Source organism: Symphodus melops, assembly GCF_947650265.1.
Source record: "Symphodus melops genome assembly, chromosome: 17".
In the NCBI taxonomy this organism is placed as follows: domain Eukaryota; kingdom Metazoa; phylum Chordata; class Actinopteri; order Labriformes; family Labridae; genus Symphodus; species Symphodus melops.
Window position 1 is genome coordinate 20,094,985 of NC_136707.1, and position 14,867 is coordinate 20,109,851.

Here is a 14,867-nt window from a genome sequence, read left to right on the forward strand (position 1 = left end):
AACACTGTGCTGGATATTTCTTCTAACATAGACACATTACGTTATGATTAACATACAGTATATAGTTTAATTGTATGAACATTAAATGTTTTCTCTTTGATTACAGGCTGACGTTAAAGCAAAGGTGTGCATAGGGCTTGAAGAAAACTTGAAATGTGCATTAGAGAATCTCTATGAGCTTATATTAAAGTCCTATAGGACTTTTATGACGTGCCTCGAGGAGGGTGTTGAAAAATCCAATAGCTCAAGGGAAAGTGTCTTGAAGTCCTTCTTATATCCCGTATGTATTTGAATATTTTGTTCCTTTATGCAAACCATTGATTTGTCCCTTGATATTTAAAAGTTAATCATTGAATGTTTGTCTTTGTTTTTATTTGTTTCAGAAAAGAGTAAAAGGAAGTGCTTTTCACAGTAGATTGAAGTCCATCGTCGGAAACAATGGCGTCTCCAAACCTAAAAAAGGGAAACCACAAAACCTAAATGAGAGATTAGCTTCAAAGCTGATGGAGAGCATCGATGAGGAATTTAGAAAGACCTTCCCGTAAGAAGTTATTAAACTAGGTCTAGACAATACCTCTTTAAAAAATACAACTATAACAATAATGATAATAATAATAATGTTAATGTTTCAGAAATGAATCAACATGTGATCCATTCAACGGGGCCATCAGTTCCTTTTCACTCGGCACAAAGACTCTGGTTGAAAAGTACAAAAAGCACAAAGGTGTGCAGCTGCAACTGGAATTTCTCAGGACAGAGGTAAGAGACAGTGATGGAAACGTCTCATCTAATAGTTTTGTTTTAAGCTTATTGTGGGAGCCAAGTTGCATTCATACGTGTTAAAATAACTAAGAAGCAGTCAGTAATTTTGGTCTTTTTTGTCTTTTGCCATACCTTTGTCTTTTATTTATGGGATTTCATTTTATAAGTTCACTTAAGAGTCAATTCAAAATAATTTGATTCAATTCATATGGATTTTAATGAGGTATCTTCTCTCAAGAGCAGTGAGGTAGATTACTGTCACTTTAAGAGAGAGAGCTGTTGTCTTGGGAGGGTTAGAAGGGATTCAGGGAGTTGAGGATCAATTACCGACCGAGCCGCATGGATTTCTTACCGTAGTATAGTATATTGATTAGGAGAACTTAAACTTCAACTGTGAGATCCTCTTCAACTGAACATACACGAGGAATTCTAAGGCTGTTTTAATCTTCAACCCACCACTCTTATTATCAAGGTAAAGGAGACCCAACTCAAGAGGGAGCACATCAGTCCTGTTAGTGTCCCTTCACTGGCTCCAAATACAATTCAGAATCGATTTTCAGATTACTTTGTTTGTTTTTAAAGTCCTGAATGGCATAGCCCCCCAATACATTACTGACCTCCTCAGGCCATACTCCTCATGGAGCCCCCTTAGATCATCAGACAGCCCCTAAACTGTGGAACAGACTCACTCTTCCCATGAGGTCTACATCCTCTACTGACTCTTTTGAGCCCCCTCTCTAGACGTAGTTTTATATGTTGGCGTGTTTGTCTTCTGATCCTGAATAGGCGGTTCTTTCAGGTTTCAGTTGTTGCTCTCATTATCTCTTCTATTTATACTATCATATTTTCTTTTGGGTTTTTGTGGATATTCTGATGCTCTGTAAAGTGTTTCTTTAATGCATTTTACAGCAATTTGGTCAGCTGTGACTGTTTTTCAATGTGCTTTATAAATAAATGTGCTTGACTTGACTCAACAACGAGGTGAGCAAATCAACTGAAACACGTTCCTGATTGACATATTGAACAAAGACAACATTTAAGAAAGAAGCCAAATAAAATTATTTTTGTTTTGTATGTAGAACACCACCAATAAGGTACATGTTAGCATTGCAGATGTGCATGTTTTTTCTTTAAATGTTTTTTTATCTTCTGTTGTAGGAAGAAAAAATAAAAGCAAAACTCGATAAAACCATCCGAGAGCGTAAGAAAGAAATCTACAACAGCCTGACGACATCAATCGAGGAACACATGCAGAAGTGTTATGATGGTAAGACAAAAGATCTGGTCAAATGAAACTTTACACCAAACAAATAAATGTCATTAATGTGCATTTATGACCATTTTCTGTTTTTCTGTAGATGCACAACAATGTAAAGGCAAAGGCTCTCTGAATGCCATGAGGGACATCATTGAGCAGCATGTTCGTGCCAAGGTCGACATGTTTGAGGATGCTAAAAATACAATGTTGTTAAATCTGGCAAAACTAATGGTTTGTCATATTTCATAATTCACCATATAATACCTTTTATGAGTGTTATAAAGTAAAACAAATAGTGTAGCACATCTTAATCTTGATTTATGATTCTATATGAATATTCACATCAAGGTTTTTTTTTCATTTAAGTGGAATGTGCATCAATCCTAAGAAACTTCGTTTGACTGCAGTTATACAAACATGCAGGTTCTTGTTAAAAATTAAGACAAACACAAAAGCTTTTGGTCTGTGTAGACTTTTTTTCTTTATGTTATTTCATGTATCATCCAGTAAATCCTAAAAAAGGTATGTTGGTTATAACTGTAAAATGTAAATATTTAAAATCATATTCAGGAGGACATCCAGAAGACACTGATGCTAACAATGCTGAGGTCCATGAGCCAAACGATCAATACAGATGATCAATCAGTTCCAGGTAAGTGAATGTGAACAAGTGATCAAACCACCAGTATATTATTTATATTATAATATTTCACAAGTAATCCCAGATTATATGGACATATCCTGTCATTGTTATAGCACTGATGGTATCTTGAATTTCCCTCGGGATCAATAAAGTATCTATCTATCTATCTATCTATCTATCTATCTATCTATCTATCTATCTATCTATCTATCTATCTATCTATCTATCTATCTATCTATCTATCTATCGAGATGAAGGTACAGGAACATTATGTGCATCTTTTCCACCTTTAAACAGTTGTTTCACAGGTTGATACAATAGAGAAAGTTCCAACATGGAGGAACATTTATCCGCCATCTCTTTAGCAACCCGATCGCCTGTTTTCTGCAGTATGTAACTTTAGGAGTTGGCCAAGGTTCATGAAAAGGGCATTCGACTTCCAGTGGGTGCTAAAGGGCACCAAACTGACATGTTGTTGCTTTAACACAGGAAGTGCACACCAACATTTAAAGAAATTTTTTTCAAGGTTGAAGTTTAATTTTTTGTTATTTAGATGTCAAAGAGGAGCTTGAGACGGTGACAAAATACTATAAAGACCTGAAGAAAATCCCACATAAAGAAACATCACTAGTAAGGTAAAACATGTTTAAAAGTAGATAATGATCTGATTTTAAACTGTAAAAATTACTTCACTTATTTTTGTAGCATTTGCTAACAATGCTTCTATTCACACCAGTGCTGATCAACCCGGCCCGTCAGCTGCACAGGTAAGTTTAAGTAAAACTCCTGATTAAAAGTTAACATTCTGGTAGACAATGAAATGGTAACATGAAAGTCATCAGTAGAATCTCACAAGCGTCCTTTTTAACTCTCTTATGGATATTTCAGAGGGGATCATTATTTCTTTTACTGCGTACCTTGACTCAGGTTTTATGCCTTTTAATTTATTTTGTATGAACTTTTTTTTAATCTCATGTGAGCTGTTATGTATTTTATTTTACTGTACAGCACTCTGGTCATTTGTGGTGGTTTTAAAGTGCTGAACAAATAAAGTTGGATTGCATTTCAGGTTTACTGGATGCAGGGAAACAGCTGAGGCCTGTTTAACTACTGAGGGTCCCACTGAGAACATGGAGAAGTAAAACAAGGCTTCTGGATCTGGTCTCAACCTTTTCATCAGATGTTTATTTCTGCTGTCTTTGAGTGATGTGTTTTCGTGTTTGAGTTTTTTTGATGTGAGTTTCATACATAGATATTTTAGAGTAGTGATCGGACAGTTTTCCTTTTGATTGATTGTGGGCCTCAGGCCAGAAATAGTGATGGGGTTTTGGTGGGATCGGGGATGATATGTTTTTCATGTTTCTTTTTTCACCTTTTTGCCTTTATTAGAAAGGACAGCTAAGAGAGACAGGAAACAGGAGGAGAGAGTTAGAGGATGACATGCAGCAGAGGGCCGAGTCAGATTCAGTCCCCACAGCCTCTGCTGAGGAATATAACCTCTGTACATGAGGCGAGACAGAACTGTAACCGACCTCTTTTCAGCAAGACATCAACTTATTTAATAGCTTTTTTATACTCTAAAAAATGTGAAAACAATTTTGTGTTTTTATTTTATGAATCTGGAAGTGGATGATTTGATTTAAACCCTGTTGTTTCATTGATTATTACAGTTTCTTATTAAATATTCAAGCAAAATCAAAGAATTTAGATTTCAGTGGTTTCAAGGGATGATCTTTCTTTTTTCTAGTAATAGTTAAGGACAGAACACTTTTTAGTGCAAAAGAAACTTTTAACTTTGTGATTATAAAAAATATTCAAGTTCATTTTATTTTCCAGACAAACTTTTCTGGTTTCCTGATTTTAACTGTACTGTACAATGTTTGTTGTGTTTTAAAGTCTTGATAATGAATTCATTATGGTGCATCATGCAATAAAACTCAATCAATTGTAAATGTTATTTGTCTTTATTGTGAATTTGGTATAAAAGTGCTGCAGCTGCCAAAACATTTCAATTCAACCAAATGTGTTGTAAATCCGTGAAGTCGGCTCTCGTGTCTCCTCGATCCTCTCTCCTCCGTTCACGATCCTCAACATGGCGGGTCTGGAACTACTTCCGGTTCGGCAGAGGTCTGAGGAGATTGCTTTATAAGGGAACCGGAACGTACCTCCTAACTTTGGTTTGTTCGTTGTTTCATCAGTCCCAGAGGTTGGGGGTCTGTTTCTTCCACCAGCCATCTCAAAACCTTCCAACCATCTCTGTTAATGATGTCCTTTGTAAAAAAACATTTCACTCGTGTAAACTTTAAGTAGCGCCCCCTATCTGCTGTGAAGACTAAATAAGCAACTTTTTTCTGTCATTTGTTTACTGTTTGTGTGTTTTTGACTCTTGGTCATTTGTATTTGCTGAATGTTTATGATTAACGTATTCATTATATGCAGCATGTTCATTCCTTTTGCAGCTCCACGTCTCCATTATATTTGTTTTCAAACCTTTTTTTTTCAAGTTGCATGTCTACTGATTTTGCTGCCTGTTTTGTCCTTTACAGAGTGTTTGCACTTTTTGTCCATCATATTAAAGTAACTTAATGTTTCCCTGACATCAGTTTGTGTTCTGACAAATTGGAGTTCCAATAGAGTTTCCGAACAAAAATCAACTAGCAGATTTCAGACTCTTAAAAATAACCTTCTCTGCATACTTAGTGTTTGTTTCTCATGAAGTCGAAGCATTTTCTTTTTAACTTTGTAATATTACAGTTTCCTGACATCAGGTAACCACACACAAACCTACAGCAGTAAACCTGTGTAGAAGGTGGCTCATCTTATTTGCCTTATGTTTTGTTGGAACAATCTTTTATCCTGAGTTTAACTTTTGGGTGTGTTGTTTAGTGAGTTAACTGCTGTTGATACTTTGAACCAGAAATTAATAAATGGTACTCGCACATGTCAAGCACTATATTTTTTTAATTCATGACGATAAATAATTGAGTACACACATCAGAGTGGTTGTTGCTCTTGTTTTTTTTTTTGTTTTATACAAGAGCTGTTTTGCAGTAAGAACTGCACTGAGGCAGAAACTGTTGGTCTGCTTTGTGAACATATAATACAGGTGTGGTTCATCATAACAGATCTACGTTACAGCAACAAAGACACTCCTATAAAACCTGTCTATGAGTTACATTTACATACAGCTGGTGGATATAAGTTAATTGTTGACTGCACAAGCCTTTCAAATGTTTCATTAAAGTCAATGAGAAGAACCTCCCAGCCCAAATCACTTTGGACTTTAAACACTACATCTACCATTTAATCAAGTTTATAGAGGTATAAATAAAAACACACAAGCTTTAAAACTCAGATAAAACAATCCTACTGTCCACAGTTAACCCTTTCACTGCTAGATGTTATGATTGTGTACAAAAGAAAAAATGATCCGTTGTCTCTTCAGAGTTTCAGCTTCACGTATCAAAAACAACCTGAATGATTCACTCTGACACATGCCTGTTATCTTTGCAATTAATTAAGCACATTAATTAAAATACAGACCTTTAGTTAAGTTTTAAATTGGGTCCATTTATAGAAACGTTCAACATTTGTCCTTCACTTCTGTCTGGTAGCTGCAGAACACAGCAACAGCTCCAGAGAAGAAATATGGAAAAGGAGTAAGAAAAATATGATTGATTGTGTGTGTCTGACAACAAAGGAGAAAAGCAAACTCAACTGGTCATTATGGTTAAAGAAAAAAGGTTGTGATTATTATTTAAACTTTCTTTGTGAAAGGAAGAGATCATTGAAGTTAATAAGAAACATGTTAAATCAACTTGTGAAGTGTGATTGTGAACAAACAAGTTCATGTGGAAGTAAAAGTGCTGATGGCAAGAAGGCGGGGCAGACAGAGAGATTGTGAATTTAAAGTTGAATGAAACATCGCTTCCATTTACAGGAAGAGGAACATACTGAAAGTTATTTAAGTATCAGGTCACGTAACCTCTTGTGTATTTGACAAGACTGAAGTGATGGAGGTTTAATGACTGCTTGAGATGTTTTTGTTTTTTTACTTAATCATCTGAGAGTATTGATACAGCCATCTATGGAGATTTCTGGACTTGCTTTAAGGATCGTCTACAGACTCCAAAGGAATTGTAAGTAAAGCAGTGTTACATAAGATGAGAAAGGAATAGAGATGTCATTTGTTTTAAAAACTTACAACTTCAAAGTTAGGGTTAAAAATGTCCTTCATAAGTCATTTTCATCAAACTTAACTTTATAAAAAAGATAAACAAAATGAAAGATTTTAGAGGAATTGGGATTTTTTAAAATGTTTTTAGAATTTCAGGTTGAAGATTCTTTCCAATATTCATTAAATTGGAAATCAAAATTTTTACTACAATTTAAATGCATTTTCATTTCTACAGTGCCATTCGTGATCCCTGTTTTTGTAATGTTTATGGATGCATGTGAACTGCAGCTTTTGAAACCAAATCTGCTAAAGGTTTTATTGTTAGAAGTGAAGTTGTAATACAATATTTTATATTATTATGTGATTACTTTGCAGTTGCTGTTTCTGATCATGGATGGTTTTGTTCAAAGAACATTAACTGAATGGGGTCTCAGCGATTGGATAGAAAATTTTCAAGGTGAAGTATTACCATTCTTTTTGATGGTCACGGACAATGTCCCACCAATACTGAAACATTTAATCATTTGCTAATAGAAACATAAAATGTGATTTAAGATAGCTCCGCAATACAACTTGTACCGGACAGAATTTCAACATTTTACACAATGGTTTGGTTTTGCTTTGCAAAGATTCTTGTGAATTGTTTTCCTGATAACAGATCAAGGCATTGATGAGGAAAGTTTTTACTGTCTTGATAAAGATGACATCAATAACTTGATCCCGATCATTGGACCTCGGTCAAAATTTAAGAAGGCACTCAAGACTTTGAAGGTAATAATCTTTAATGAATTAATATCGTCTCTCAAATTTGTCTTCTCTAAATATGTTTGTTTTTTATTCTTACTTTGACATTAGGTTCAGAAAAATGCAACACATCAGGTAATGTGAATACAAAGCATTTTATCTTGGTTTAGCATTGTATATGCCATTTATTACAGTCGTGCAAAAATATTTAAATTGTATGCTAAAATATGACAACGTTTTTTTTCTTAAAATGATTATTTTCTTGATATTGTCAACAGAAATATGAAGAAACTGATAATTCTGCTCAGGTTAGGAGAAAACACATTTTCCAGTCACACTCATCATAGCTTGGATGATATCTGTTTCAATGTGTCTGATATTTCATCTTTTAGGTTTTGGACAACACAAATAATAAAGGTAAGGTCTAAAGTATCTTATTTATGATTTATGGTGAATCTGTTTTTGGAGCAAAAATGTCTTGCTTTAACATATCTACTATTTATATGTTTTAATATTGAAAGATCATTTTGTTTTTTTTAATGAAAAATAAGGAAAAAGAAAGTTGGAGGTTAAGAAGGATTCCAGTGGATGTCTACCACCACCAAAGAAACAACGACAGGACACCACATATGCAGGTATTTATGTTACAATGAGAACAATTACAACCACCAGAACACCACAATCACCAGCATACTATTGTGTCCTGACTTCATGTTAAACCTCAAGTGTCTCTTAAAAACATGCCATGGCAACAATATCAATCCTTAGATTAATTCATAAATCAAACAATGACTTAATCTACGGGCCTGAGCAGCTCACAGGGCAGCACAAGTATTAATATTAGTTTCTGTGTAGTTCTCATTTGCATGTCCAGCACTGACACTGTTTGACTAACAAATGTACATGAACAAACCTGACTAACAAGACCAACAGGCCCATGTTAGTCTTAAAATGAGGTGTGGTCAGGCACAGTGTTTGGGCTTTGCTATGGATGCCAAATATTTTGTTTTGTACCATTCAGTAAACATGTTTACTGTAGTTTTTTTCAATATTGAATTAGCTTCCTTTTCCATCTTATGTTTGCTGCTTTGTTGGTACTCTCTGAATTATCCTTAATTGACACTGAAGAGAATCTCACACTTTTCCTTTTCCTCTTGTTTTGTTTAACATGGAACCTAATTAATACAGGTGTTTCTTTGTCTTTTTATTTCTCCAACAGAACAATGCTGGGTGCTTGAAGTGAGAACCATCATGGAACGTGTTCATAACAAAATACTCCAAGGAGAAAAAACAGAGCTCAATGCTTTTCTAGAGTAAGAAAAAAAATAATTTTAAGTATTTGCTTATGTGTCACAAAGAGAATTGTGACTGGCCTTCGGAGTTGCTTCTTAATTTTTCACTTTATGGTGTTACATGTCAGAAAGTTTCATAAAAAGAGAACACACTCATTCATCAGCGCAGATAAAGGTATTACATTGTATTTATTGCATCTTCTAGAGCTACAATATACAGGTCCTTCTCAAAAAATTTGCATATTGTGATAAAGTTAATTATTTTCTGTAATGTACTGATAAACATTAGACTTTCATATATTTTAGATTCATTACACACAACTGAAGTAGTTCAAGCCTTATATTGTTTTAATATTGATGATTTTGGCAAAAAAAGTCAAGAAAAAACAAAAATCCCTATCTCAAAAAATTAGCGTATTTCATTCGACCAATAAAAGAAAAGTGTTTTTCATACAAAAAAAGTCAACCTTCAAATAATTATGTTCAGTTATGCACTCAATACTTAGTCGGGAATCCTTTTGCAGAAATGACTGCTTCAATGCGGCGTGGCATGGAGGCAATCAGCCTGTGGCACTGCTGAGGTCTTATGGAGGCCCAGGATGCTTCGATAGCGGCCTTAAGCTCATCCAGAGTGTTGGGTCTTGACTCTCCCAACTGTCTCTTCACAATATCCCACAGATGCTCTATGGGGTTCAGGTCAGGAGAGTTGGCAGGCCAATTGAGCACAGTAATACCATGGTCAGTAAACCATTTACCAGTGGTTTTGGCACTGTGAGCAGGTGCCAGGTTGTGCTGAAAAATTAAATCATCTCCATAAAGCTTTTCAGCAGATGGAAGCATGAAGTGCTTCAAAATCTCCTGATAGCTAGCTGCATTGACCCTGCCCTTGATAAAACACAGTGGACCAACACCAGCAGCTGACATGGCACCCCAGACCATCACTGACTGTGGGTACTTTCTGGACTTGGTCTGCTCCACCAATCTTACCATCCTACAGTTAACCAGCCACAACCTGCACATTTCCGACCACCTGGCCATCACCATGGACATAGACATCCCTGTCCCCACCACTAAACAAAACCGGACCATAACTTTCAGAAATCTTAAATCCATCTCTCCCTCAGCTCTCTCAGCCTCACTCACCCACTGTCTGTCCGTCTCTCCTCCACCACCATCCAACGACCCCACAGACCTTGTTATCTATTACAACAACACACTCTCCTCCTGCCTAGATCAGTTAGCCCCCGTCAAAACCAAACTGTCTCTTTCACACACTCTGCCCCCTGGTTCACCCCCGCACGCCAAATGAAGACCCGGAAAAGGCAACTCGAAAGACTCCACAATAAAACCGGACTATCAGTTCATCTCTCAGCATACACCGATCACCTTCAACAATACAAAGAAGAACTCAACGCTGCCCGGTCCACCTACTACTCCCACCTCATCCACTCTGGCTCCAACAACCCCAAGGCACTGTTCTCCACCACAAACTCCCTCCTCAAACCTCACGACAACATCTCGTCATCATTCACCGCTGAAAAATGCCAATCCTTCTTATCATTCCTCCAATCAAAAATCAACACCATCTACAGCAACCTCAACATCTCCATGATCCCTCCCATCTCCCAACCTGCATTCCCCCTGCTTCACCACCTGCCTCACTGCCCACCACTACCCATCACCTAACCCATTTCTCTCCATTACTACCTGCACAACTTACAACCATTATGACCGGATTAAAAACCTCCACCTGTACCCTGGACCCCATACCCTCCAAACTCATCAAGGACTGCCTTCCTGTCATCTCCCCACTCATCATCAACATCATTAACTCCTCCCTCTGCACCGGCTCTGTTCCCCAAACCCTCAAACTGGCTGCCATCACACCCATCATCAAAAAACCCGGTCTTGATCAAGAAAACCCAAACAACTTCCGCCCCATCTCCAACCTCCCCTTCCTGTCGCCACTCAACTCACAACCCACCTCACCTCCAATAACCTCTTTGAATCATTCCAGTCTGGTTTCCGCTCTAAACACAGCACTGAGACAGCTCTTTTAAAAGTCACCAACGACCTCCTCCTCTCAGCTGACTCCGGACACCTCACCATCCTCATCCTCCTTGACCTCACAGCTGCTTTCGACACCATCAACCACTCCATCCTGCTCTCCCGTCTGGAATCCTGTCTTCACATCACCGGCACAGCACTCTCCTGGTTTCACTCCTACCTCACTGATAGACAACAGTTCATTAATATCAACAACTGCACCTCCCCCACCGCTCCCCTGTCACAAGGTGTCCCCCAGGGGTCGGTGCTTGGTCCCCTCCTCTTCATTCTTTACCTCCTCCCCCTTGGCCAGATCATCCGTCAACATAACCTTCAGTTTCACTGCTACGCCGATGACATCCAACTATACATCTCCTCCAAAGCCATCTCCAACACCACCCACTCCACACTCAGCAACTGCCTCACCGAAATTAAATCATGGATGCAAGCAAACTATCTTCAACTCAACAGCGACAAATCAGACATAATCATCATTGACCCCACATCCCGCACATCAAACACATCACCAGGACCGCCTTCTTCCACCTCAAAAACATTGCCCGCCTCCGCCCCTCACTCACCTTCCCTGCTGCAGAAACCCTCATCCATGCATTCATCACATCCAGACTTGATTACTGCAACAGCATCCTCCATGGTTTACCATCCAAACTCCTCAATAAACTGCAATACATCCAGAACTCAGCCGCACGCCTGCTCACCCACACCCGCACCAGAGACCACATCACCCCCGTCCTCCGTGACCTGCACTGGCTCCGCATCACTCACCGCATACAGTTTAAAATCCTCCTCCTCACACACAAAGCACTAAATAACCTGGCCCCACCTTACCTCACAGACATGCTTCATCACCACACCCCCTCCCGTGACCTCCGCTCATCTGAAGGAAACATCCTCTCCCCACCTACACGGAACAAGCACCGAACCTGGGGAGACAGAGCCTTCTCCATCGCTGCCCCCTCCCTCTGGAACTCACTCCCCAAACCCATCCGTTCCTGCACACACCTCCCAACTTTCAAATCCATGCTCAAAACTCACCTTTTTGAACTAGCTTTTAGTACTTAACTTCTTCTTTCCCCTCTTCTCTTCCTGTTTCTCTGTCTTTTAATGTTTTTTTAATGTTTTTTACTGTTTTTAACTGTACACTGATTTTTACATGTAAAGTGCCTTTGAGCTCCTGTAAAAGCACTTACAAATAAAATTTATGATTATTATTATTATTATTATTATTATTACTTGACACTGGACTTCAGGCATTTTGGCATTTCCTTCTCCCCAGTCTTCCTCCAGACTCTGGCACCTTGATTTCCGAATGACATGCAAAATTTGCTTTTTTCCGAAAAAAGTAATTTGGACCACTGAGCAACAGTCCAGTGCTGCTTCTCTGTAGCCCAGGTCAGGCGCTTCTGCCGCTGTTTCTGGTTCAAAAGTGGCTTGACCTGGGGAATGCGGCACCTGTAGCCCATTTCCTGCACACGCCTGTGCACGGTGGCTCTGGATGTTTCTACTCCAGACTCAGTCCACTGCTTCCGCAGATCCCCCAAGGTCTGGAATTGGCCCTTCTCCACAATCTTCCTCAGGGTCCGGTCACCTCTTCTCGTCGTGCAGCGTTTTCTGCCACACTTTTTCCTTCCCACAGACTTCCCACTGAGGTGCCTTGATACAGCACTCTGGGAACAACCTATTCGTTCAGAAATTTCTTTCTGTGTCTTACCCTCTTGCTTGAGGGTGTCAATGATGGCCTTCTGGACAGCAGTCAGGTCGGCAGTCTTACCCATGATTGCGGTTTGGAGTAATGAACCAGGCTGGGAGTTTTTAAAAGCCTCAGGAATGTTTTGCAGGTGTTTCGAGTTAATTCGTTGATTCAGATGATTACGTTAATAGCTCGTTTAGAGAACCTTTTCATGATATGCTAATTTTTTGAGATAGGAATTTTGGGTTTTCATGAGCTGTATGCCAAAATCATCAGTATTAAAACAATAAAAGACCTGACATATTTCAGTTAGTGTGCAATGAATCTAAAATATTTGAAAGTTTAATTTTTATCATTACATTATGGAAAAGAATGAACTTTATCACAATATGCTAATTTTTTGAGAAGGACCTGTATCCTTTAACACGATAATTTATTGTACTATTTATATTCTCCTGTGCAGACTATTCTCATATCTCCACTTTACAGTGATGTGTGGCTTTAACAAGTGAAAATAATTAATTGCTGTTGTAAATTTGTTTTCCTTGTTGACAAATAGAACATATTTATTCATAGTTTTGAAACAAGCAGCAACCTGCAGTACAGAAAAATGTAGCCAATGCAGAAGTGTAAAATCCTGCAGTTCGTTCGCTAGAGGCTTTCTCCAAGACCACCGGAGGTCACATACACACGACTTGCAAAAAAGTAACGTTTGCAGCATAAATAAACATGTTTAAAGCCTGGTACAAATAAATGAAATAGGTATGATTAGTTTTTACACACACTGTACAGGTGGTTAATTTTTATCTAACTGCTCTGATTTGATTTGAAAAACGATGTGTTATCCATAGATAGGCGTGTAGCTGACATGATTGACAGGTGGGCCTGATGTAACACTTTGTAAGGAGGCTTAAAACCCGCCTCAGTTTTGGCTCTGAGCCTGCTGTTAGGTTGACTGACAGTTAGGCTGAGACAGCATTAACAACATGGTGGCAGCTGCTGATTTTTATATGCAGCAGTTTGTGATGAAACTATCAAGAGTTTTTTTTTTTTTTTTGAAGGAAAGAAAAGAACTTGTTTGACTTTGAGAGTAAACATCTGGTAAACATTTGACTTCCTGCATGAAATTCACATTACAGCAAGAGATAAATTACCATCCTTCACATGTGGCAGCTGTGGATCAGCAGTAGTGTTGGTCATCTCTCAAACAGATGTTCGGGTTTTCAATTCCTAACTCCTGCAGTCGTATGTTAAAACATCCATGGTCAAGTTACCAAGTTGCTCCTGCTGTTGCCTCACCTACTGTGAATGTGTGCGACGAGGATTAATATTTAAATTGTGCTCAATTATGTTGTAATAGGATAGGATATAACTTTATTGATCCCCAATGGGGAAATTCGGGCGTTACAGCAGCAGCAGCAGTGCCGAATCAAAAACAAAAGTCAAAATCGAATAAAAAAGTAACAACATAAGCATAAATACAATCCAGGTAGTAAGGGGGGGATATATACAGAGGACTATAGCACGGTGGACTCAGCAGGGCAATGGAAAGATATAATAATACTGTGCAGTGAATGGCATGTTAAAGTTAAAGTGACCAGTGAAAGAATTTAAAGTGGCATTGTGATCAGAGGGTTATGTAAACAGTATTGACAGTTATAGTAATAAGTTATAAGCATAATAAATATAGTGCAGTTTGACTGGAGTATAGATATATAGTTATAAGAATATAAGAGTGTATTGTAATAATGTAATATGTAATATAGATAGTATAGTATAGATATAATATAATAATAAAGGTAACATAATAACATTGTAATAATATTGTATACTATATATAAAGAGAATATATATAAATACAGGCTAGCTCCTATAATATAATAATAAAGGTAACATAATAACATTGTAATTATATTGATAGATGATCCAATGGTGCATACATGAAAGTGAGAAGGCAGACGTCTTAATATGAATGAACATCAAACTCTTCTACACCAGGGAAAAAATCTGCGACTTGGAGACAGAAAATAAGGAGCTGGTTGGAGTCTTTGGAAGAACAGGGGCTGGAAAAAGCTCTTTAATAAATGCTATCGTTGGAGAGAAGGATCTCTTACCTTCAGGAAGTGTCAGTGCTTGTACCACAGTCATCATTAAGGTGGAGGCTAACAAGCAGAACCAGAAGTACGAGGCAGAGATTGAATTCATCACAAAAGAGGTAAAATAAGATGAACATG

At 37.9% G+C, this 14,867-nt stretch overlaps 1 protein-coding gene across 1 annotated transcript in view; it reads left to right on the forward strand.

Annotated features, from left to right (window-relative positions):
* LOC306837650 (nuclear GTPase SLIP-GC-like) overlaps window positions 1-14,867 on the forward strand; it is a 76,448-nt gene that overhangs the window by 52,910 nt on the left and 8,671 nt on the right. The window contains exons 6-8 of the mRNA XM_079365392.1: window positions 8,136-8,219; window positions 8,804-8,897; window positions 14,632-14,848. Of these exons, the coding sequence (XP_079221518.1) occupies window positions 8,136-8,219; window positions 8,804-8,897; window positions 14,632-14,848 (395 nt within the window). The remainder of the gene's footprint in view (window positions 1-8,135; window positions 8,220-8,803; window positions 8,898-14,631; window positions 14,849-14,867) is intronic.